This window comes from Atractosteus spatula, chromosome 3, assembly GCF_055471065.1.
Source record: "Atractosteus spatula isolate fAtrSpa1 chromosome 3, fAtrSpa1.hap1, whole genome shotgun sequence".
NCBI lineage: Eukaryota > Metazoa > Chordata > Actinopteri > Semionotiformes > Lepisosteidae > Atractosteus > Atractosteus spatula.
Genome location: NC_142708.1, coordinates 43,554,562 through 43,581,289, shown reverse-complemented (window position 1 = coordinate 43,581,289; position 26,728 = coordinate 43,554,562). Strand labels below are relative to the sequence as shown.

The window sequence follows — 26,728 nt, the reverse complement described above, 5'->3', positions numbered from 1 at the left end:
CATTCATAATCTTAGTATGCACAGAAAGAAAATCACTGTCAATTAAAACAATATTCTCACAGCTTTTCTATTCATGTACTGAAGCAGCAGCGCCCCCGACGCATGCTTACAAGACGCTCCTATCCCTGTCGCAGTCATCTCAAGTATGAGCGCAAGCGCAGGCCGCTTGGCTCCAGACTGGATACGAGGTAGGGGGAGAATTTCTCACTATTTAGCAGGAAGGGTGAATTCACCGCGCCTGCCTATTGAAGTGCTTAGGTCACTATCTGGCAAAAAGAAGGGGAGGGGAGGGCTCGGCCGTGGATTCGGGGTTGCTTGCAAACGGAGGCTGAGGCAAGGAGAACGGCAGGCGAAATTAAGCTGTATGTACCTGAACAATACAGCGGGTAAGCGACACAAAACACTGTAAACAACACGGAGATGGTCAAAGGCAGCCACTGAGAGGGAATGGAGAGGTGTGTGTGCGGGGGGTTTTTGTGGGGAAAGAGTGTTGTTTTGCTAGTTTTGTTTCCATTTGAAATGTGTTTCATGTCAGAGTACAGTCCTTCCTTTGTTCGACAGCGCCGTTGTGCTAGGCTCTCTTCTGCTGCGGGGTTTGTAAATATAGTGGAGCAACATGGCTGACATTGACGCTGCTGCTGGTGTAATAATACACTGGCTGCTGTTGCAGGCGGTGGTATTTTATTTTGTCTTGCAACAGATCCAGTGGATAATTGTTTGCACCGGTTTACAGCGAACCTTTTCTTTGAGAAACATCTACTGGATTTCCTTTGTAATGAACTTTAGCGGACGTGTTTCTCTAGAAAAGGGTTAGCTTTACCAATGAAAAAATACAGTTTCCATCGTTATTCCCCCATTATAGTTTAATGCAGCAAAAATGTTGGCAGACAGATGCTAGTGTGAGGAAGTTGGGAGAGCATTGTTCTCGGGTCTGTAGCTATCGGCATCTTTGATTCTTTGCAGAGCAAAAGTATTGTCCGATTATTTAGCATTTAGGCAGCTGGAAAATGACTTGTGCTGCATTGTTAGATGTTTTCATTCACCTCAAATAATGGAAAATAGATGTCATTTGCTGCTTTCGGAACTGTGTGATACAACATAACTAAGGTCAAATTGCAGGTAAAGCAGAGTTGCGAGGAGTGATCAATACAGTTCATTTAACTGAAGCGCTGTTGGTGATAGACGAGTCGTGTTTTTTTTAACCATTGAAGAGTTGTAAATTTGACATGAAGTATGTAGGGCACTGTGGTCCAGTAAGAGCTTCATGAAAGTGGTAGCAGGTATTGTTGATGCCATAGCAATAGTAATAATACCTCAGGGTTATTTAAGCACCTACTGGAGGCGTTCCCTTGCAACTGTTAATACTCACTAATTTAAATAAAAAGCTAACAGAATTAAGTTGAAGCAAAGGGTTCACACCTTTTTACTTTCTATAACGGTGCATTGCTTCCTGAGTGAGTGCATACTTTAATTTTGTATAACCTACAATAGAAATGTAAAACTAGTACTTAATGTTACCAACAGTCTATTCTGTCCGCATGGATGTTCGTTCATTAGTCTGATCATAAATGGCCTACCCTCCCAAAATCAGGCTTTTTGAGGGTAATACATATTATATTGGAATTATTCTTATTTCATTTTCCTGTCTTAATGTTATATTTTCCTAAGTAAGGTGGGTTGGTGTTTAACGCTTTCTTTTAGAGCTCATTACTGAACGTAATGTATCAGAGACCTGAAAGAAACTGATTTGGGGTGAGCACGTCACATATGTTCTTTCTGATGCAAAGGAAGCATTTATTTTTACCTGGACCTGCTTGAAAGTCAGAGAGGCAACATTCTTCTTGATTTTGGATTCTTACAGGCACTGTAAAGTTCGTTCTACTAATGCCATTGATATTGGATGGTGATGATGTCTGGGATGTCATACAGCTCACAGAGTAATGAGGTTGTCTGGTTTCACCTGCAGTGAGTGGGGGAACATTCAAAAGCACTAGGCTGTTTACTCCTACTTTTGTTGCTTTCACCTCCTGTCGTCATCTGTCATCAGTGTCTGCAGTATGTGGCAGATTTAGAAATGATCATTTTTATTTACTGTTATCACATAAAAGAAAGCAGAAATATTTTGTTACCAAACCATGTACTCTGTGAAATTTTTGCATTTGTTTTTTTTTCCTTTTTTATATAAGACTTAATTGTTTTTGTGTTTGGGGCATTGGTTTAAATAAATTATTCACAGTAAAAATGACCTTCTCGTTCAGGAAGGGGCATATTTAAACATCAACTTTAGTGCAGCATCCACCTGACTCATAGCCCCACTACACATCAGGTAGAGAAGCAAAAATATGCTTCAGCAGTTGAATAAAGGGGGAATGCTGGGTAGTTCAGACTGCAGACCAAGAGTGGAAATTTAGGCAGTACACCAGAAATGTTAACCCCTTTGCTGTTTCTGACAGTGCCTTGTGATCTTTAATTACTTTAATGACTAATGATCTCATTTTAACATCTTTTTGAAACAAGCAGTTTATTCAGCACAGTGTCCTAGGAGCATTCATTTGGAAATGCGAGGTCAGAGGGGAGACTGACACCTACTGGTCCACCAACATGTCTTAGCAACCTGCACGATTAGAGGTTTGATTAGCTAGATGGGCTGAATGGTCTTCTTATGTTTGTAACCTTTCTTTTATGTTGATCCATATATATCCAGTAACGGACTGGCCCCGGCCTTGCTTCGCTTAGCCTCTGATATCTGATATCAGTCTATTAGGTGGTAACGCTGCAGTTATTGTAAAAAAACTCTATAGCAGCTCATTTGAAACCTGTTATGACTGATTTATAGCTTTATATGAATGTTTGGAACTTGTAATTTTATGGAGATTTCCATAGGTGTTTCAAAATCATGTGATGATGTATGCTGGATTTATTTTGATAATTATTGTATTTCTGGGGGATTATGCTATAGTGGATGGTTGTGCTGCCTCACAGCTCTGAGTCCTGGATTCAAATCCTGACTGGAGAAACTTGTGTTTTTTTGTATGCCCTCCCCACATTCGCATGGTATTGTTTTGATTCCTTTGGTTTTCTCTTTTCTCCCTTAGACCTGCCAGCTAGGTTAAATGGCACTGAGTGTGCAATAGTGCGTGTATTTTCTGAGGTGGGTTGGTGTCCCTTTCAGGCTGTTGTCCTGCTTTCTGCCTTATACTTCCTGGATAAGCTCTAGATTGCAGCAACCCTTACCAATAGTTAGCAGCTTTTATGGGGTGGTAATTTAATTTTGTAGCATATGAGGTAGATTGTTTTGGGTCGCTGGAACGTCTTAATGGGAAATTTGTGCTCACACATGACAGTATTCATTTGAAATACATGGGACAAGGAGGTGAAATTAGACATCTTGTTCATTGTACCAGACACTTGTGAATCATCTATCAAAAAGAATGATTGCAGCGTGTTTTCTCCATGTTCCAGGTCATCAGACATGCATACGTTACATATCCATGAGTGTGCTGTATAATGACTACATCAACAGTTTTTCCTTATACAGCAGGTGTTAAGCATTTATAAGCATACAGTATTAGACTATTTGTAATCTATGGCTTATAGGTATATGAAGTTTAGAAACACTTAAACACATCCAAACCCATAGATTTATCAGATTTGATTATCAGACTAATTAGATTTTTCATGTAATAGCATAAGTCTTAATGATATTTTGCTAAATTAAATATTTCTGTGAGAAGTCCATATTCACCGTGATTTCAATAATGGTTATGGAGACAACCTTTGGAGTGGCAGTTTCTACTTGCACTCAATCACATAAATTGCTGTTGTGGACAGCTGTGTCTGTATACAAAAGAAGTGCTTTTTGCCTGTAAGAAGGTAGGAGCCTGTTATTCCATTTCCATGTAATCTTTGACAATCTTTTAATATTTCAGCAGAGCATCATTAGCTGGAACTTAGCAGTGTTCACTTGCCTTTTAGGTGCCTGTGAATGAGAATAATGCAGTCATTGAACAAACATCCTATTACGTTTTCAATACAGTAAATTAATTTCCCTCTCACTAGATGATTAACACAATGCAAGGAGGTGGGTTCTGGTATTAAACATTTGTACATTTTATTGTGGAAATTTGTGAGTAAAATAGGTTTTTATGCAGTGCATGCTGTAGTCATTTAGGTTGAATAACGCTGTTGCTTGAATTTTTCCACCACTTATTAAATTGCTTTGATAGCAGATTATTTATTAGAATTATTAGATTAGAGAATTGTGTATTTGTTGTGCAAGAGGTCATATATATTAACATTTCTTAACTCTGTACAGTGCATAATTTTCTTACTGTCAAATGTTGGGGGGTAATTTACATCAGTGAGGGCTGTAGTGTGATTTATTTTATTTCCAGAAGCTTTAATGCACTATTTCTTTGAAGCTCATATACCACTGCGGTGTTTATCAATCCAGCATCTGTATAAATGTAATGAACTCACACCATCATATACAAGATACTTGGGTTGTATACTTGTGTAGACTTTGCAGCTCATATTAAAGCACTGAAACCCTGATACCTTCACTATTATATGATGCCTGAGATAGTTTTGGAAAAAAGGAAAGAAATAGAAGAAAATGGCAATTTGCCTAAGAGTGTTTCCCTGGACCTTCAAAATAATTTAAAGTATTTCGACAGAAAAGTTTTCAGAATTTTAATAAAAAATTCAGCTGTTCACAATGACCAGTTTCCTTCCAGTTCTTATTTTTAAGTTTATATTTAAGCCACACAAAAAAATCCTGTCTTCACAGCACAGTGTTTAAAAGGTTTACATACAACAAAAAATAGAAGACTCCCTAGGTTACAACAAGGAGGCTAATTTATTGATGGGTGTAAAAGATAGGGCGGGATGCTGGGGTGGTGGTCAGTGCTGCCAGTTCACAGCTCTTGATTTTTACCTGATGTTTAGTTTCCTCACAACTTCCAAACACAAGGTGGATGTGGTCATTGGTGTCTCTTTATCTTCCCTGCGATGGACTGGAATCTCATCAAGGGTATAACCACACCTTAGGTGCTGTGTTTTTGGAATAGGATCCTGGCTGCTGCAACCCTTAACAGAAATAAGAGACTTTCTGATAACGGATAGATGTAGGGAAATGAAGATGTTTATCTAAAAAGAAGATGTACCTTGTTCATACTCGTGCATTATGTTCCCCAGTGAACATTGCACTTTTTAATTCTGAAAGATCATTTTTTTTAAGTGTGTAGTGAAATACTACAGGATATAGGCCAGTTTATCAAATGGAAAATGTAAAAATCCTGACAGTTGCAAACCTTTCATTTTCAGAACCTTTTTTCGTACTTGTTTAGATTGAAAAACTAATATAGATTTGTGATAATTTTAGGAAGTTGAAGGTTCTCCTGTTATTTTCCAAGATCCTTCTGCACTTTCCAGCTTTGTGGACAGCACTTTGTTTTCCTGGAATACTTAGATTATTTCTTCCACAATGTCCATTTTTATTGGAGCATAGTGGTTTCCCAAATAGTACGGTTGGGTACTGCCACTGGAAAACGTACTGCGGTATACAGTGGTACACATGCATGTACCGCGGTATGCCGCTAACTATTGCATGTTTACATATGGAGATTCTGATTTAAATTTGACTTCATGATTAGTAAAGCATATTGAGTTGTAAACAAAATAAAGTAATGAAAATGGTTGTTTTATTGGAACCAAAGAACTAGAAATAACACTGAACAGTGTGACAGAACAATTTAAGAACGTGCAGATTTTTGTCAATCATTAAATTATTAAATCTTTTTTCACAAGGTATTGGAGCTCAATTTTGCTTAGCAAGATAATGTAAAATTCAAAATATGACAGGTGCTTGTAAGTTGTAACATTTTTTCTTTACAATGAGTTGACATTCACAACCTTATGAAACATGTTTAGCATTTTCGATTGCCCTTGGCTATTTCCTCTAAAACTTTAAAGAATCCTCAATAATTGCTTAAAACATTGCTGAGACAAGACATTCTATATTGACTTAAACAGCTTAAGACAATCTTACTTGCAAAAAAGAAAAAAATCAAAACATGTCTAATGGTAGTAATGGAATTAAAAACATGATCAAGACTAGACTTCCTTCCCGATTAGAGTTACAGTAGAATCAGAAAAACTAGAAAAAACAGCCCTGGGAATGGGCTTCATAAATGGGCCTTTGGGAATGCCCGTATCGATGAAAGTAAAGGTCGTTCTGAACCAATCAGCTACCATTATTTCAGCGTGACTTCCGAAATCACGTCATATTTCTAAAACTTACTAGCCAATGATATGTGGGAAATACCTGTAGTATGACTTTTTTTACTCACCCTTTTAAAGTTAACATTTTCATTGCAGTCATTTTGTTCTTTGAATCAAATTTAATTTTATGAATGTAAACAGTAGAAAATCTTTGTTAAAATCTGAAAAATAAAACCACTGACGGAAATTGCTGGAAATTACCGAGCGTACCAGTACAGTCTAAAACGTACCACGGTATGCACCGCGTGACTAAAGAACTGCGTTTTTCCAGTATACCAGTTTTACCGTACACCTCTACCAAATAGACTACTCTAGGTTATCAACAAAATCAACCTAAAACAACCTACACTGAATAATGGAATGAATACTGCTATTATAATTATTGTTTTTAAAAATGTTAGTGCCTCACTAATTGTTGTAATCATACAGACCCTGTGTCTTACACTTGAAATCCTTTATGATTCAGATGATTGATTAATCAGATGGGATTTCAAGCCGTATAATGTATGCAGCCAGACTCAGGAGTTTTCTCCCTATAGTTGAATTTCTGTTTGCTGTGTTTGTTGACTTATGTAGTCTGATTTTAAAATAGTGATTTCATTTTTGCTCCCACGTAAATCTGGCAGTTATGTGGAAATTATTTTATCTGTGGTGCAATGATCTTAAGTAAAAGAACCGTCCCTGCACATGTGAGATTCTTCTGTGGAGCTTTTCAGGATGTCTTTTATAAACTCTATAAGAAGGCTGGAAATTGCTCTACCAGGCAGACTTTTCTAGCCTATAATATATATAATATATGCTGCTCTGCCATTTATTGCAATTCAATCTCGCAAAGAATTTTACATCTGGGCTCGTAAATGGTTCATCCATTTTGCAATGGTTTTCAAATGATCCGTGCATAATGTAAAAGTTCTTTGCCCAGTCTAAATGTGAATCATATAATACTTCTCTCACCAGTACCTCTGTACATCTTTTTTTTTAAAAGCACAACTGTTTTTTCTGAACACAGCAGCTGTGGTAAAAAAAAATGGTGCTTAATCTGCCATATTTTCATGTCTGGTTTTTGTAGCTAACATAAGGATTCCCAATCCTGGTTCTTGTGACCTCCTTGTCTACTGCTTTTGTTCCCTGGAGCTGCTCAGTTGAATTTTAAATTTAATTAATATGTCGTCCGACTCACTATGTGCTCTTAACTGTTTATCATCAAACCTACCAACTGTAGCAGTTCAGTGGTTTGTGTAACTCAATTCAACTAGAAATTGGGACAGTAAGTTCAGAGACTGTGTTTTAGCTACAAGAAATCAACCAGAAAAAAAGTGATATACACATATATTCAAAGACTAGAATATGCTGTTTTAATGAAATAATAAAATGTGCCAAAGATATTTTGTATTGGTTTACCAATCTAAAACAAGTTTGCGAAAGTCCTACTGTTTGTTGATCCCGTGAAATTACAAATGGCAGCTTGATGCGAAACTTGTTGTTGCAGAGGAATTCTTGCACACAGTTCTGTTTTTGTATGGTCTCTCAACACGGCAGTTACTTTCTGCTATGTTTGTTTCAGTGGTGGTTTGGACAGCGGCGGTCACAGTCACATGATGAGTTCACTATCAAATTGTCAGAGTCTCAGAGAGCATAGCAGACTGCTGTGCATACTTTTAAGTTGTGTTGTCATGACATCATCAGGTTTAGTGGCAGTCCCATGTGGCATGTTCATCATTGGTGAATCACTGGCCGTACCAGTGAATTTGACAGGTGACCTCTAGCTGGGGTCTAAATTCAAATGTGCTTCCCTCTTGGAGTTGGAGACTTCGAGGCATTGGGCACTTCATCACTATAGGTGTCAGAATGATCCCAGTTTATGGTGGCCTGGTTTGTGTTAGAGAGCTAGGACATCCTGCTTATCAGAATCCTATCACAGCAACGTTCCTTAGAATCTGAATCGAAGGAGTTAAGCAGTTCCAGGGTCTGTTCAAGGCTAGATTATTATAATCTTTCCAAACACATTATTCTAAGCATATTCATATCCTTGCTGCTATGCAAGTAACTTGGAATCTTTCTAAGAATGGAAAATGATAAAGTTTGACTTATAAGTTTTCTTAAGTACGGTTGACACTGGGTTCACAAGGCCTAGGACTTTATTATTACATTTATTACATTTTCATGATGTGTACTAGCTCACTGCATCAGCATTATAATTATACTCAGACGTGAAAAGAAACTTGTAACAACAACAGATTCAGAAAATTATTAGGAAAATTACTGTTTTTGTAGCAGCTGCACTGCCATTTTATTGAAGAGGTATGACAGGAAAATTAATTATGCTAATTAGAGTTTGTCATCTTACTGTGACACTCATAGGGTGATTAGTGTGTGTGGCTCCTGTCAGAAGCAAAAGAAGCAGCACCTCTGCAATGCATACTTTGCATCAGGTTACATATGCTGTCTAGAAGGATTTGTCTCATTCTTCTCACAGAGCCTGTACAAGCATATCCCTTTCACTGGTCTCTGAGTACTAAACACTATATGTGTTCCTAGCTCAAACCGCAAATGTTCAATGGGGCTCAAGTCTGGCTGGCAGGGCACTCACAGCATAACTGTCACATTTTCATCTTGTGAGATAGCTGATGTTATAAGAGCAGCATGAGGACCTGCTGGAATGTCACATCAGGATGAGCTGACAGGGAGGGCAGCAAGTGAGGTCTTAAGAATTTATCAAAGTAGCACTCTGCATTCAGTTTACCATCAATCACTACAACTAGAGTTCTACAGAGGCACTCTAGCCCAAACCATTACACTTGGACCTCTCCGTCAATTGGTCTGTCATACACAACATCATTCTGTCCATTTCCAGTACACTCACTGACACTCGCCTTCAGGCTAGTCTACACAAAACCTTCATTCGCTGCTAAAGGTAAGTCCATGAGTCCTGAGGTATCTTAGCAGTGGCACAAAGTTACTATTTTCTTGCTAAGCAGGATATGTTGGTTTAGCATGGATGTGGTTGTACTGGACTCCATCAAGAAATACATTCACAATAAAGGTACAACATTTATGAAAAGTTCAGAAACATTCAAATAGCTGTGGTTTAAAACCACGGTTCTCAAACGGTGGTACGTGTACCAGCAGTGGTACGTCAGATGACCCTGGAAATTTGTTGTGTGCACTGAAAACTTGGGATGGGTTTTCATTTTTTGTATTTTAATAAAAATATTTTGTGTCAAATATGCAGCCTACATACTATGATACAGCACGTGCTAATACTTGTATAGGAATGCACGCTACAAACGTAAGTGACCAGTTGTATTTAAAAAAAGTTATCTTCAGCAAGGTAGGAGAATGTGCATGGTTTTGGAACAGTGGCAATCTTGTGAGCACAGGAAATCGTGATGATAGCAGAAAAATATTTAAGGACTGTTCTATGTTAATTTGCGAAAAATACACTGAGCGTCTATGTTTCGCTCCCGTGCGCATGAAATAAAAACTTCTTTTTACTTCTGAGACGGACTCCAGAAACGGAAACGGGGAAAAATGCAAGCTTGCGGATTGCTAAAGCAGGTAATCCCCACACTATTCATGAGAACTTTGCAAAAAAGCTGACGCCTATTATGTGTGGAGAAAAAGCTGCTAAATAGCTCGACCTGCTGCTGCTTTCGAATGACAGTCACTAGAATTATTGATATGGCAGATGATGTCAAAAGTACGTTGATAGAGCATGTTAAGATGAGCAGATGCTTTTCACTGCAATTAGATGAGTCTTTAGATGCTGTTGATTTGGCCAATTTGCTTGTTTACGTTGGGATATGAGTTTGAGGGCATGTCCCATGAGGACTTTCTGTTCCGTAAGCCGTTACCAACAAGAACTACAGGAGAACACACATTTCAGCTTCTGAATGAATTTATCGAAGAGAATGGCTTCGACTGGAGTTTGTACAGATGGTGCTGGAGCGATAACAGGCAGACACTGCAGTGTAGTTGCACGACTTAGAGAGGTTGCTCCAGATATGAAGTGGACACACTGCAGCATCCATTGCGAGGCCTTTCTTGGCAGTCAAGAAAATGCCTGAGGATTTAAAATCTATTAGACTCTGCTGTCAAATGTGAATTGTATCAAGGCTCAACCAGTGAATTCACATCTGCTTTGCTCGACTAAACAGGCTCACCCCTCTCACTGAAATGGTAAGTGCTCAGTGCTATTTTTATTATATGTGTATGTGAGTGTGTGTGTGTGCGCGCGCTCATGTTGGTCATTGAGATTTTCTGTGGTTCCTATGAGAAGATGACTTGTAGGTGGTACTTGGATGCTTTGGTTTGATCAGGGGTGGTACTTGGTCCAAAAAGTTTGAGAACCACTGGTCTAAAAGAATACATTTGTAACATTTGTAACTTTTTTTCCTGATTCTTCTTGCACAGTCTCAGCCTGGTTTCATTCCTCAGTCTTCTGCCTTTCACAGTAGTTTGTTGAAAAAGCTGTTAGTGGTAATAATCCAGCTTCGTGAAGGTAAATTGTTGCAAAGGGAAGAAAAATGTTGAACGCTTCATTAGAATGTCATTGGTATTCAGTTTGGACACTTCTCTACTCTCCTGCTAAGCGTGTGGACTTTCTCCTTGTTGGACGCTCTGTAGGCTTTGTGTTTTCAGTGAAAGAAAAAGTTTCTGCATCTGGTCATATTCAGAGCTGAGTACTGTCTGGAGGCTTGTGTAGTAGTGAGTGAGGTTTTCCTGTAGTTTCTCAAGGTGCTGGACCACAGTTTGTTTTATTTTTCCAAACATAAAGTACAATAAAAAAAACAAAACTGTTGTTGGTAGTGAGTGACATGAATAAAACTCCAGAATTTTCTGAAAAGCATACATTTCGTCTTGTCCAAAGGGGTCCATCGTGTGCTAAAGTGCTAAACTTAGGTTAAGAATATCAGACTGTCAGCACAGAGGGGAAGCAAATAGAATCAAAAATGTTCTTCTATGAAATTCCACGGAGCTGGAATAATTTTTAGTTCATCTTCTAACATCAGATGTGACGTTAATACAAACGGGCTAAGTTATTTTTCTTCAGTACAGATTTTGTTGTGTTTGTAGATTTTTTTTAGAATAAAACAATACATTCTGCAAAAGTCATTTTTCTAAGTGACATTTTAATTTTTTATTTTTATATACTGATTCAGAAATGTTTTTCAGCATTGAAACAAGGGGTGAATTCAAACTTCAAGTATGCTAAGAGAAAGTTATGAACTCAAATATATGGGAATTCAAACTTTTTACCATAATGCCGTTGTTTAATATAAAAATTTTTTTTTCTTACGTAACCTAAAGGGTTTAGTAGAAAAAAATAAGTATTGTATATAAAGCGGAATGAATCCTTAGTTCTTCTAGCACAATTTTTATGGGTAATTAGAATCTGTGGTTAAAAATCAGAACTTCATAAAAGAACTTGATACTCATCAGGCTAGAGAGGTTTAAAAAAGCAGTTCTAAGCATTTGGGGCTCTGTTGCTGTCAGATGGAAAATATTAAAGACCACAGCGATTCTACCTAGGACCAGTCATCCTGTCGAGATCTGCCCCAAAGCAACATTGAAAATCATCAGGAAAAGACAGGGAATGGTTTTGATGGAAGGATAGCTAGCGACAAACCCTTGATCTGTAGAAGAAAATTGCTGCTGCCTGTCTCATGTTTGCCAGAGAACTGCTGGCCAATCCTCAAGACTACTAGAACAGTGGTCTCTGGACAGACAAATCAGAAGTTGAATGTTTTGGCCAATGAGAAGTGTTTTGTCTGGTGAAAACCAAACATTGCCTTCCAGCAGAAAAACCTCATCCTGACTGTCAAGAATGGTGGTGGGAGTGACATGGTTTGGGGCTATTTTGCTGTCTTATGACGTGGGCAGCTTGCTGTCATTAACGGAACCATACAATTGGAGTTGTGTCTGCAAATTCTGGAGAAGAGTGTCAGACCATGTTAAGAAAGGACATAAAATCAACTGTTTATGCAAGAAAACCCTCAAATGTAACCAGCTTGTTTCAGATCTCTTAGGAAGAATGGGCCAAATAAAAGTTTATGCAAGAGACTGATGAACACACAGGAAATGTCTAGTTGAAGTCATTACTGCTCAAGGAGTTGCCACCAGTTACTGAATGTTAAAAGTACACATACTTATTCACATGAAGATCTTTATGTTTAAATCCTTTTTTTAAATCCAGATACATCTTATGTCATTGTGTTATGTGATTAATAAGGTTCTCTGAACTGTTGCTGTATTGTCTTTGCTTTTTTACTGCTGTGTAGAAGCTGGTTTGGAAATTATTTTCACCAGTTCACCCTTCTTGGTTATCATCAGTATTCTATGATTGGCCATTTTGAATGTAACAAATGGTAGACTGAATGTTGCTGGATTATGTAGCAATAAAATTATTGTGATAATTGAAAGTTGAGATTGTTAAATCATGTCAATATTCCTCAAAACATTATTCTTATTTTGCTTTCTTTGAATATGCAAGCTGAAAAATGTTGTAATTCTCTGTACAGTTATCTTGAATGTAGTTGTAGCCACAGTTCACCCGAACTGTTTCAGGCTACAGCTTGGGAATCCTTGCTTTAAGTGACAAACTTTTGGAAGGCTCAAATGCATTATGTTCTTATTTCTTTGGGCTGTGGCTCCTGTTCCAATGTCCTAGCATTATGCATTTGTGAGCTTACCATTTGTTTCTGAATGTCCAACTCCACCACAGCCTCAATATCCTTTGACTTTAGATTTCCTGTACAGTAAAACATTACAATGATTTTAAGTTAATTGTTACAACATAAGAGGTGTGAATCATAACTATTTTTGTTTCTAGGTGTGAGCCTAGTGCTATTATTAAAATCTACTTGAAATGCACAAAAAAATTAAAACCGCTTTGCTCTTCGTATTTCCTTAAGATATACAGCATTTGTTTTTACTATGGAACATTATCACAGACGGATACATCTACTTGAAAATAACTATACATAAAACTTGATTATTTCTTAAATAGAATAGAATGTATTGGTTTGATTTTTTAGGTTTATAAGATGAACACAAACTTCTAAAGAATGGTGAATTTTTAATCTAGATGGACCTTAAGAATGGGGCCCCTGGTCTTGTCTGGTTTTGTAAGTTGAACTAATTGCCACATTTAGCAACTTTGCATGACGTAGTCCCACAAAATTAATTAACGAGAATAAACAAATTGCAATTAACTGATATTTATCTGAAAGGGAAATTTCCTAGTTCCTCCCATTGTATCAGATAGAATAATTAATTAATAATTGCTTACACTTATATAGTGCCTTTCTGGACACTTCACTCAAAGCACTTGAGGTAACGGGGACTCCACCACCAAGAATGTGCAGCATCCACCTGGATGATGTGACAGCAGTCATAGTGTACCAGAACGCTCACCACACACCAGCTATCAGTAGGGAGGAGAACCAAGTAAGAGGCATGAATTTGGCTCTTGAAGCTTTGATATTTCTTTATGCTGTGGAAGTGAAATATTTAAAGCTTTCATTCTTTTCAAATCTTCACATTAGCTGTTTATGACGAAAACCCCTTTTCTTAATCAAAAACATACCTACGTTCTTCTTGCTGGCAATTCTGTTAACAAATCATAGAGAAACATTGGTTTCATAACACTTCTAAGTTGTTTTTTGGATGTTTGAATATGTTGAATAAAAAGATCACGGACAGAGATGACGAGTTTTTCACAAGAGAATAAAAAAGGAGCCAAGTGCATCAAATTGGTAACCCAACTGATTTTAGTTGCTAGCAGATCAAAACTGATGAAAATGTTAATGCTGTTATTGACAAGCAACAGATGCACAGATTCCGAAGCTTAAGGTAGTTTCGTAATTTGAAGTTGCAATTTCCAGTCTCATAAAATTATGACATGAATTTCATCAATCTTGTCTATGACAGAAAAATGTTTATACTAAAAGAGGCAAAAGAAGGGAAAATAAAAATGGAAGTAATTATTGCTATATTTTTTCTAACAGGACTGTTTTGCAGTGAAGGATTCCAATCAGCCTCTTATTGACTTGTGGTGGGTGTCACAAATTGGAGAGGAGTTGATTGATGATGTTGGTGTTTTCCCTCTTGACTTTTAAAACACATTTTACTGGTATGATGAAATGTTTGTACAGTATTTATATATACTGCAGACCACATGACCTAATTCAAAAATGTACTTGGCCCCAGACGGATGTATTATGCTCCTACATGACAACTACTGATGGGCTAAAAGAGGTAAACCCTTTTAAATTTGAACAGGGAAGGCTGTGTGTGCATCAGATTCAAGAACAGGCACTTCCTGTTCTATAATTTTAATAAATCAAGCATATGCACCAACCTATATATACGGATAAGCTGTCACTCTCTGGGAACTTTGTTCCATAGTTGCTCATTTTTTAGTCAGGTTTCTTTCAGTGCTTTTTCATTCTAAAATGGTAAAGGTTTTTTTGCACTGCAAAGTTTAATCAAGCTGAAAATTGCTAATGTATTGCAGCTGTATGTTAATTATGATTACTACATGCTGAAATATATCTCATAGTATTAGTATAGTATCTTAACTTATTGACTGTATCGAATGAATAAATTATAAATGCCTTCTTATAATAAATGCACAGCGTACTGTAACATAGTTACGTGTTTTAGTGTTACTGAAGGAACAGTAACCTCTGGACAGCAGTCTTTGTTAAACTTAATCTAGCTGTTGTAAATTGAGTAAGAGAAGCTAGAACTCTTTCAGAGTCATTTTCAATTCAATTTCAATTTCAAATCGTTGCAGAATCTGCCTTGTGTGGATAGCTTTTGTTTGACAAAACAAGCCATTTTAAGATTGTTTTCTGATGTGGGTGTTCAAGGGGAACAAAATTGCTGTGTTAAAAGGCACCAAGTTAGACTTTTGGTTATTTGCTTGATTTCTATATAAAAGTCAGTAGGCAATCCCAGTCATGTTTGCCAATATTGCAGGAAATCAAGCTGGTATTAAAGCAAGTATGGGTTTAATTTAGTGATTGCTTTAGGCATTAGGTGGCTTACTTTATGTTGTCAAAGTTTGTTCATTTGTAAAACTGTTTCATATACTTGAAAATACAAGTCATGATAGTTCTTAGATACATTTGCTGCTCTTCAAGATATAAATAAACTGACAGGTGTTTAAGGTTATCTTTATGATCTTTTGAATTACAATTTTGTTTTTTTATCTTTGAAAACTAATAAGAGCTGTGGAAGTGATTTGGATATAGAGCTCCTTAGTCTTTAGTGTTTCATGAGCAGGTCATGTGGATGAAGAAGGGTGTTTAAAAGCCAACCTTTCATATTTAAAACCCCTCATTTGGTTTGTAATACAGATTTGTCTTTATATCTGCTAAATGCAAGTTGATAACTGATTTAAAATACTTAAATACTACAGTCAGAGTACTACAGTAGCAATTACAGTTGTGCTATCTGAGCCACTTTCTACTACTGTATATGTATTAAAATACAGTTGTGTATAGCATGTACAGAAGGAACAGTTTTAAAATAGTTAGAAATTCTGATTAGATTTTCTACCCGTCCACTGACCTGATCCTTTATTGATCTTTGTTTGCGGCAGATTTGCCCGGCCTGTATAACACTGGTAACCAAAAAAGCAAAACACTAGCCATCCCCTGTACCATCAATACCACCACAAAACTGATTGCACCGGCACAAATGATCCCAAAATCCCAAGACTAACCAGAGCAGAAGAGGAGTCTTGAGTCACAAATTGTATAAGAAACACGTAGTCTAACCACTATTAAACTTAGGCTTAACCTAGTTGTAATATGTATTTCTGTCCACTAAGAATGACCTGACTACGGTGTCAGGTTTACTTTTTTGCATTTTATCCCTCATTTTAAATTTTATTAATTTATGCAAATGGTGACCCCATAGCTCTGTTGCCGAAAGATAAGGCCAGATCATAATAAACATTATGATAAACAAATCTATGTGAAATCCTTGTATGTTACATCTCGTGTTTTTAAACTCTAAGCAAGATACGTAACTATTTTCAGTGTTTTGGGGAACCTGTCATTGTCATTTGTGTTTACCTGGCTTGATACCTGGTTGTTTAGGGTTTCTGAATAACCCAAGATGAAAAGTGCAAACACCTCCATTGATACATTTTTTTAATGTTAATTATAGCCCCAGATACATTTTTTCTTGCTTTTGTCCATGATGCTTGACTTTACACCTATATGTAAACAATGTTATCCGCGACACGGATTATTAGCTTTCCTATGAAAACAATAGTCTAACCCCGCTAAAAATAATGAAATGAATAAACCAAGTAAATACTTTTTTCTAAACCAAAGCGCTTTCATTGGGAATCATGTAGTATAGAATAACAACAGTTGAGTATAGTTTATTTTTTTAAACCCAATTTCTTTATGGTTTATTAGATTTTTATTGCATGTGTCGCTTTCACTGCACGTGGTGTTAAAAATAATAAACTTTGATAGAGCGCCTTTTAGAAGTGGCATCTCAAAGTACTTTAGAATATATGTAAAAAATCATGATAGCAAATTACAGAATAAGTATATAAGAAACAAGGTGTTATAGTTGCAGCAGAAGATATATGTGGTCTTTTGAAAATTGAGCAGACACAGACTAATTGAATAAAAGTCTTTTCTGAAGAAGAAGGTTTTTTGGTCTAGATTTAAATGCACTCAGGATAGGTTACTTCTGATATCCTTGGGGATAGAATTCCAGAGCTTTGGGGCATAGCAAGAGAAGACCTGTCAACCATAGAATATAAACAAGCTTGGAGGACATATAGAATACCAGCCAGATGAATGAAGGTTGCAAGGTGGGGAGTAGATAAGTCTTAAAGGTGAGCAGTAGGATTTTGAAGTTGACACGAAATCTGATAGGAAGCCAGTGCAGGAACTCCAAGACAAGCATAATGTGATTGCTTGCACACATCCAGGTCAGGATTGTGGCTGCTGAATTCTGAAAATATTGGGAGTTTGTTCAGTGTAGATTTAGGTACCCCAGGGAATAGGACCTTGCAGTAATCAATTCTAGAATAGAAAAATGTGTTCACCAGTTTTTCTGCTAAAAAGATAACACAGGGATGTAGTCTGGTGTTATTTCTGAAATGGAAGAATGATGATTGTACAATATTCTGCATATGAAGGGTCAAAAGCCAGGATCAAGTATCACCCCTAAAGTTTTCAATTTTGACTGAAATTATTATGTAGATGATGTATGTGGAATATACAGGAATATGTAAATGCTGAATAGCAGAGGGCAGAGAATTGAGCCTTGGGGAACGCCAGACTGAATAAACCCAACTTCAGAAAGAAACCCCAAGAGAAACAAGGTTTAACCATTTAAGAAACCATGTCAGGAACTCCAAACGGATTCAAGATGGGAGAGTAAATTGTCATGATTGACAGTGTAAAAGGCAGCACTTAGGCCTAGGAGAATTGGGATAGGAAAATCCCTTTGCATGCCAATAATAGCACACATAGGTTGCCGACCCCTGGTCTAGGTGATTGCTGTTTCAAGAGCCCAGTAACTAATTGGTCTATAGAAATGTATATAATTGAGGTTGAGGCACATTTGAATAGCAAAACGAGTTTGTCAAAGCATCTTTAAACCACAGTAAAACCCCAATATTACAGATTTTGAATTTAACGGATAATATCCAATATTCCAGATCTTTGTCTGGACCCAAGAAATACCGGATATTTATTAAATCAAAGGACAATGTCTGTTTAACCTAAATGTCTGGTACTAATAGATTTTGCTTATTACATAACAGTAATAACAGTATACAGTATATAATTCTGTTTGTTATGAATTATTGTATTCATGAACACTACATACAGATGATTAAATATGAGGAATTCATAAATGACAATGGTAGTAATGATGTTGTGGGCAGATATAAAGGGTCCGGCGAGGCATAAACAAGTTTATAGTTATGCTGCAGCCATGGTAGAACTGAGTTGAATCGTGATGACTGGCCGAAATCCGAGGGCAGGACTAGGGGAGGCTCTTTAGGTTTCCGGAGTAGCTCAGAAAGAGAATGGCTGCGTGAAGTGGTGGAAGAGAAAGGGAAAAGCCTGGTGACTAGAGTTTAATATTGAGAGCTGATGAGAACGTTGACTGTTAAAGGGGCTGAAGTCCAGCAGAGGAAAAAGACTTAAAAATAACAGTGGAAGGCTGGAGAAAAATAAGCAAAGCAATTAGCGGATTGAGTCTTCAGGAGGCTGGTGTAGCGGCAGATATGAAGGCGAGCATCTGCTGAAACAGTGCTCTGAAGATATTGAGAGGAAAACGGGCTTCTATGTCTTCACATTCTCTAGCTAGTAATCGCCAGTTAGTTCAATGCCAAGAGAGCTTAAACAGCCAGCCTTATGAGCTGATTGAGAACTGGATTGATTGCCTGACTGGAAAGATTGTTGGAGAAATTGAGAGACATCCTGATTTCGTGAGGATGGGGTCCGAGGAATGGCGATGGCAAGACCCGAGTCCGTCCTAGCCTGGGAGTGACAACAGTGATATGAGGAAAAGTAGTTCATACACACAAAATAAAGTAAAAATTACTATTAATACTATACTAAATCAAGTTAAAATAAGAATGTAGTAATGCTTATTTCCATTAATTTTGAATCTGCATATCCATGCAAATATCTAAAAAATGTACAAATGTATAATGTTGGAATAAGTATGCGATCACGTTCAGCATCCCAGTTTATTTACCCTCGCTAGCAACAACATCTTGAATCTTCGCAATCATGCAGTACAGCATTTTATTTTTAATTCAGTGTTTCATTCATGAGATTGTGAACTTTAGTATTGAGAGGTTATCACCATGCCTGTGGAATGTGTATCATTTACTGTACTGTTGTCCGGTGGTTGTATCATACACTTTGTGACTTAACAATAATAAGCCACCCTTCCCACTGTTGATCTGTTAAATTGAGGTTGTAATTGTAATTCCATCTATATGCCAGCAGCCATGTCACCCTGCAACTTACAACTGGCAACCCACTGAAGCTAAGCAGGTGTGAGCCTGGTCAGTACCTGGATGAGACCTCCTGGGGAAAACTAAGGTTGCTGCTGGAAGAGGTGTTAGTGAGGCCAGCAGGAGGCGCTCACCCTGCGGTCCATGTGGGTCCTACAAGTGACAAGCGGACCCTGCTGATGCGTGAGTAACGCTAGGATGAGAGAATTGTAATTCTATCTATATAGTGCTTTTAATCCCAAAAAATCTCAAAGAACTTTGCACATGGGAGGGAAGCCACCTTCTCCCACCACTGAAGTGCAGCCACTGTTTGTTATTCAAACCCAGAATATACAAAAGCAGAACAGCAAATGTATGTTGCAAAGGGTATTTTTTTTCAAAAACTTGCATCTGGATTAGATATAGATCTCTTACTAGAAGCTTTGCTTTGTTTATAAACTGAAATTCTGAAAGAATGAATCGCTAGCAGGGCTCATATAATTATCGATAATAACATGAACAAAATCAGAAAATTTGTTCAACACCACAATTTTAATTTTTCTTACAGTCCGCAGTCTTCTGTCCATCTTTCTAAGTTGAGATAATTAGTTTGCCTTGCTGCAGCTTTCTTAGATGTCCGATTTAGCCTCTGGGCTGAAATATTATAGTGATCATCTTTTAGGTATGATTCTGAATATGTATTAGGGCAGAAAGGTGTGAGGCTGATAGACAAGAGTTATGTTTTTTTATAATGACATGAAAAGCACCAGTCAGAAACATCACTGTTTAACAGTGTAAAAGACGGCAATCGTTTGAGCATTCAAATGAATTCAAATCAACTTTTATACTTTTAATTAATACTTCTTCACTGTCTTTTGGCCAGGCTAAGGGGTCAGACACCATAAACACTAATCTGTAGATTCAAATCCAGTTATTAATACTCTCAAAATACTGACTTTGCCACTTTCTGAATCCACATTGCAGCTATTCAGTGCCAAGAAGAGTAGTGTTGTAACAGAAAGAATAAGGTTCTGGATCCCGAGATGAAGTAAAACAGATGAGTTTATTGCATGCAAGGAACAATAAAGCCAGTCTTGTTTCCCGCAAGAAACAACAAAACCGAAGTATTGTTCAAAGTGCCGGTGCAAACTTTAGGCTTATATAGTCCTTCCTTGCTGTTCTGATTCGTCATTCGTTATTATGGTAAAGGGGGGAGGTCACGTGTTTGACCAGTTTACAGCTTTTTGGCCAAATGGTCAGGGATTAGTCTCCAGGGGTTCCCTAGCTCTCCTAGCTGCATCTGGAATCCTTATCAGTTAACCCCCTTCCTGCCATAAACTCCAGCCTTAGAAGTCTAATCTTCATGCAGAAAGGACTTAAAATTAACCCCGTCTTCACATCTTACTTCATTAGCAAATTCTTGTTTTAGTTCTGGGCCTCCAACCATCAGCACATATTCATAAATTTGACTCCACTACTTTTACGTGAGAATGCATTAGAAAAATACACAGTGCTTATATCAAGAACTAATTGTATTGTAAGATATATTGAATTCTGCCTGTCGTCCATTCAGAAAGCTGTCAAAATTGTGCTAGTGATTCTATTTTTATGGTGTTCATTTTGAGTGGTTAACAAGCTCTGTCCATAAAGCCTATCCAGTTTGACTGAACTCCTCACAGTTCATGAGTTTTAGTTTTGAAAATAAACTCCCAATATAGTTGCAGATATAGGCAGATATAGATTGAAATGGGAGAGGTGCATATTTAATGGATCCCTCATACAGATTGTCAAGTAAATTTACAATCGATAATAGCGTCAAGGTATGAGTTTTAATTTACAAAATCAGGTCCATTAACAGTTATGAGAATCATAGGTATAGAACATTTCTTTCTAAAATCAATTATCATTTCTTTTGTTATGTTTGTGTTTAAAAACTGTGAATCATACCGACACAAATTCTAAAAAAGATTTCTCCCTCGTCTGTCATCATTCAAAAGTCCGATCAAGCTAACGTCACCCTTAATAATCAAACAGTTGTCATAGTGGCTTATCAGATCATTAGTATACAATGTGAAAGGTAATGGGGACAGTACACAGCCTTGGGGTACCCCCATGCTGGTGCTGATGGTGAGAGACTTCCCTGAGATGACTCGCACACACTGTCTCTGATCATTAAAAAAAATTACTTACTCTGCTGAGTAAGTTGTGTGATATACTCCCATATCCAAAAGCTTCCCTACCAACCCGTTTGCCTGAATAGTATTAAATTCCAAAGATATGTCATCAAAAAGAATGCACACATAGGATGATGCAGTTTATAAATGCTTGTACACTTGATTTAACGAGGTAACAATCTTTTAACTACCTGTTTTGCAGTGTACACAAGCTGATAGGGGTCCTTGAGTGCACTGGTTGCCGAATGAGGTTGGAACAAAACAATTCATTCAAAACATTTAATTGTGTCTGAAGTTAGTGCTGCTGGACAGAAATCTTTTAAGTCAACAGGTTTTGGTTTTATAGATGTAAGTATTATCATGGATGTGATCCACAAACTCAGAACTGTAAATGTGTCCAGTGACTTCCAAAAATGTTTACACAATATTGGACAAAGGTGTTCATGACATTTCTGCAAAGTATTACTAGTTTCAAGTTTGTCAGGACCAATTGATATCCGAGTATTTATTTGCGAAAACACCTGCCCCACTTATTCGGATGTTAAAGTACTTGCTATCACTTTCAAGTGACACACCACTTCCATGAGCTGATCTTGGCATTATTCTAATGTCAGTCTGTCAAACTCTAATGTGCGAAAGGTGTGATTTAAAATAATGCCTATTTTTTGTAAATTTGTTGTTTCATCTTTGGAAATGTTGGCCTGAATAGTAAAGCCCACATACAATGGTAAAGCAATGTTTCATGCAAATAAACACCTAATATTTTGTCACTTGCCTGTATTTTCTTTGCCTTTTCCTTCTGCAAATACAAAATCAACACCTTGACAACTTTGATTTTAAACTTTTTTCAAGCTTCTGTGCAGTAAGAACAGGGGAATCCCTCTTATGGCAGCTGTGCAACTTGATTTTGGCACATCTCTGGTGTAAATGTCAATATTTACTTGGGCCCCCATCTGTGAAAGATCATGGCTTTTTTTATATTTTCATTCATCCTGTGATCCCCAAATCACAACCAGGTCCACATTTCCATTTAGAATATACTGGGTAGAGTGCTTGGCACCTAGCTGAAAAATACCAAGAATGTATGACAAAAAATGTATTTATTCAAAATGCAATGTGTGTTGGATCCTCATGCCAGTATTCAGTCATGTTAGTTTGCAGACATAATTTATGCATGCACTTCTACTTTTAATGAATAACAAGGGAGTATAAGGAACAGAAGGATAAAAGGAACAGTCATACCAAAAAAAATGCAGAAGGAAATAAGAAACTTTTAACTCATACTAATTTACTTTTTTTTGCAAGACTTGAACAGCGATAATATCGGATCATTCATTTTGCTCATTAACACTGATCAACAACACAGTTATTCAGTGTGGTTCTGCTATCTGAAAGTCACAGGCTTGCATGGTGTGTGGCCACTGTTTGAAGCAATACAAACTGTACATCTGTGACTCACTCTTTGCAGCAGTTTGTAGATGCTATTTTATGAGATTCTCATTTCTCTCCTACAGCCTGGACAAGTATGTGCTTTTCTTTTTCACTGGTTTTTGAATCCTAGATGGCACGTGACATCCCAGCTCATCAAGTCTGGCAATTTTATTGATTATATATATCGAAAATTTTATGGTCAGTTATGAATGAACAGTCACAGTGTCACAACACACAATTATCTTAATTTTTCTAAAAATGTGTTTGCATAGGGATACTATAGGTGTCTTGATTCACAGTAGATAATAGGAGAGGTGTGAGAGACTGCAGTCTGGAAATCCTGAAACCATCAGGAATGTAGTTTTATGTTTGGAAAAAGATGATTACTGAATAAGGATAAACCTTGGCTTTGTTAAAGGGTGAGTAGAATTTAGAGAGGTTGCATCTTTTTGTTTGCAATTTCTTCATATTGGTCAGATGTAGGTTTTTGTTCCTGTTAGCCTATTTTATAGAACAGACTTGCCCTTGGGTGGTTGGTTATTGAAATGGTGTTTGAATGTCACACCTATTGAACTCAATGTATTTGGTTTAATAACTGTAGTTTATTGTTAAGCCCTGAGATATCTAGTGACAACTGTGGGCTATAATGGATGAGGTTTTGTATCCTCTTGGGTGGTACTCAAATTGCATTATAAATCTACATTTATATACAAATGGTTTTACTTTGAGATATGTTAATTCCACAGTTTTGATTAATCACTTGTGATATTGCTCATTAATTCCCAGCAACTTGATGGTTTTGTAATATTTTTAAACTGGTGTCACTAATTGTAATTTTTAGAGCGCACAATGAAAAACTCGATCCATGCAAATTCAGTGGAATAGGTAACACACACCTTTCTGTTAAAAAGCAACTGGCAATATCGCTTTTTTGTTGGCCAGCAATAATGGACACAGTTTGAAAGTATTGGTTTTGGCCAAATAAGGACAAACTTTACATGACAGTTTAATTATATTAAAAAGCAATTTTTTTCTCAGTTTCAGCTCCACAGTTCTGAATTGGTGTCATAATTAAGATGAAATATGAATTTTAAAGACTGAATTTTAAAAACTAAAGAAAATATTGAATCCTAAAGGTTTGCTTTTATTTGAACATTGAACAAATTCTCATTCTGAATAAATGAATAAATAAAATTTGTTGAGCTCCTGCTGCTGTCTTCCTCATTATGTTAATAAAAACACACTCAGCCTGCAGCTAAAATTGTATTTTTATATATTTTTTCTCAACAGCTGTCTTAAATGCTATGGCCAAATGTTTTGTAATCAAAAGTGGTAATTTTCCACCTTTGTAGGCGTTATATTAACTAGTTTCATGGTATTTTGTGCTAATCTGATTCATAACCTACATCAGCTGTTAGTGCTTCCAAGCATATTAAATACACTCCTGCTCCTACCTTGGAGAGAATAGCATAACCTTGTTACCTTAGCTGTGGCAAAGAGTATGTTTTATTTAAGAAAAATAATTTTGCTTTTTTTAGTTGTATAGTAGTACTAGTATTTACAGTATATGCATTTTATTTATTATTATGCTTGTACATGATTATAAAGAAAATAAAGCAAGATACAATATGTTTAGATTATTTGATTTTACAATAGTGTTTTTCACATAGAAAATCCAGCCTTGTTAAAGGATTAATCCTAGGAAATTGTATTGTGTGCTTTATAACATCACCATTATTTTGTGCATCATCGTGTAGGATTACAAGTTGCTTCTAAAGTGTAATGGCAGATTCCCTAAGTAACACCCCTCATCTGTCAGACAATTTTTCAGTAAAAATACCCTTCCCTATAAATTTGGAGAATTAAATATATACATTTTCTAATTGCTTTATTCAGTTCAGGGTTGCTAGCTACAGGCGCAAGGTGGTATACATCTTACACGGAACACCACTCCATCGCGAGGACACACACAAGCACAGATACGCACATACTCACAACAGGGACACTTTTCTCAGAAGCCAGTTAAGCCACCAGTATGTTTTTGGACAGTGGGAGGAAACCAGAGAACCCAGAGGAAACCCATACAAACAGGCAGATAGCATCTCAGAAACCCCATCATCCACTAATCACTGTGCCACCATGCCACTGCAGGCACCCACATAAAATAGAAAAAAAATATTTTGTATATCATTTTCATATTTTTTATTTCTCTATACCGAGCTGTACTACACGTGACCAAGGTTGGTTTTTTTCTAGTATTTACATTGGTCTTCTTTGTCTAATATAAAATACTGTCCATCATGGTTTATAAAGCACTCAAGTTGTTGAGTTGGTTGAGTAGGTAGGTTTGTACTATAGCACTTTCCTCTTTTAGTTTCACAGTAGTATGTTTTCCTGTTTCCTTGCAAAAGGAAACAATTTCATCTAGACATATTGTGTTCCCTGAGAAGATAAAATACCCCTTTTACCCTACAAGGATATTAATGAGAGGATACAGGAAAGTTGATTTGTGTGTGTTGGTGAGGGGGTTGGGTAGCTTAAAATCTAAATCTTTCCTCAAATGCTGATAAGTAAAACTTTTTATATCTCAAATCTTAAACAAGATCCTAAGCCTGAAAATGCTAATCATTTTAAAAAAGTGCATTAAAGGACATTATCAGTGTATATGGTACTACTAAACTATTGATCTTAATGGTCTGGTTTCAGGGTTCAAGAACGTGCAAGTTCCGCAGCTCTTGAATAAGAAACTGTTTTGACTAGCAGACTGGGTTTTTGTTTTGAAAGGGTGTATTTGTTAATATTATGAAGGTCTTAACTCTTTCTGTTTGTAATGTACAAGGGAACCAAAGTGTCTTTTTTTTTGCAGGACTCTGGAGACCTGCCTGAGCTGTGGAACAACTTGAAAACTCTGAAGATCAAGTTCTACTTAGGAAAAACTGCTGCCAGTCTGCATGGTGGGGTGAAGAAGCTTTTCTCCCATTGTAGGCTCATCATAGAATAGGGTATCATTGATATTTTCACCCTAGTCAGGCAGCTTTGCTGCTCAGCTAAATACAGATGAATGAAGACCCCATTCGGGAAGACAGCGGGCCAGAGATCCAGAGCTGATGCAGGTAAGCCAATGATAAATTAATAAAATAATGTACACATGCCTGATTCCTACACCTCAAACATACTTAGATTACATGAATGGATGTTTAGGTAAATCAAAATAAAATGCTTTGATTTTTTTACTAAATATATACTTCCCTCCAATAATATTGGGACAGGAAAAGTCAAGGCTGTTGTTTGCGTTATAGTTGAGATAAAACTGTGTGTATTAATATGAATTAAATTGTATTATCTTGTAAGTTTTGGTAATCCCGTACAAACATTTGATCATATTCGTTTTTTACATTTGCTAACAAGTGTTTTTCAATACCAAGTTCACCTTTTCAAAACTCTTCATAACTCTCTACACCAACACGAAGCTTGGCACAACTGTTCATTTCGTGCCCAACATGCGCTAAAGCTATCAAAACACTGCAAACTTGTCTCAAAATAAAATAATACTATCAAAACACCAGCACCTTTTTTCTTCTAGCAAGAATACTTTGTCCATAATAGCACAATGACCTGGAAAACACTAAAGACAAGTGGCATTACAGTAGATGTACAGTAGCAAATAATGTTGTGCTCTCTAGTTTCTCTTTATTGTAATTATAGGTTTTCGTTTGTTTTTGTGTACGCAATCTTTTTTTTTTACAAACTTTGCATTACAAAAGAGGATTGCACATGCACTATTCTATACAGTGAACCACCACGGTACATGCGACAGAAAAAATCAAAGACAAATGAAAAGTGACAA

The 26,728-nt window shown here is 36.9% G+C and overlaps 1 protein-coding gene across 4 annotated transcripts in view; it reads left to right on the top strand.

Moving 5' to 3' along the window:
• Window positions 1-289: 289 nt before the first annotated feature.
• The window catches only part of spina (spindlin a), a 54,085-nt gene continuing 27,646 nt past the window's right edge, over window positions 290-26,728 (top strand). The window contains exons 1-3 of one of the 4 annotated variants that reach the window (XM_088910368.1): window positions 426-455; window positions 19,287-19,480; window positions 25,748-25,994. In XM_088910368.1, the coding sequence (XP_088766494.1) occupies window positions 25,943-25,994 (52 nt within the window). In that variant the 5' untranslated portion in view covers window positions 426-455; window positions 19,287-19,480; window positions 25,748-25,942. Of the gene's footprint in view, window positions 456-10,193; window positions 10,462-19,286; window positions 19,481-25,747; window positions 25,995-26,728 lie in introns of those variants that run through there. The other 3 variants (XM_088910366.1, XM_088910367.1, XM_088910369.1) reach the window with 3 other exon arrangements.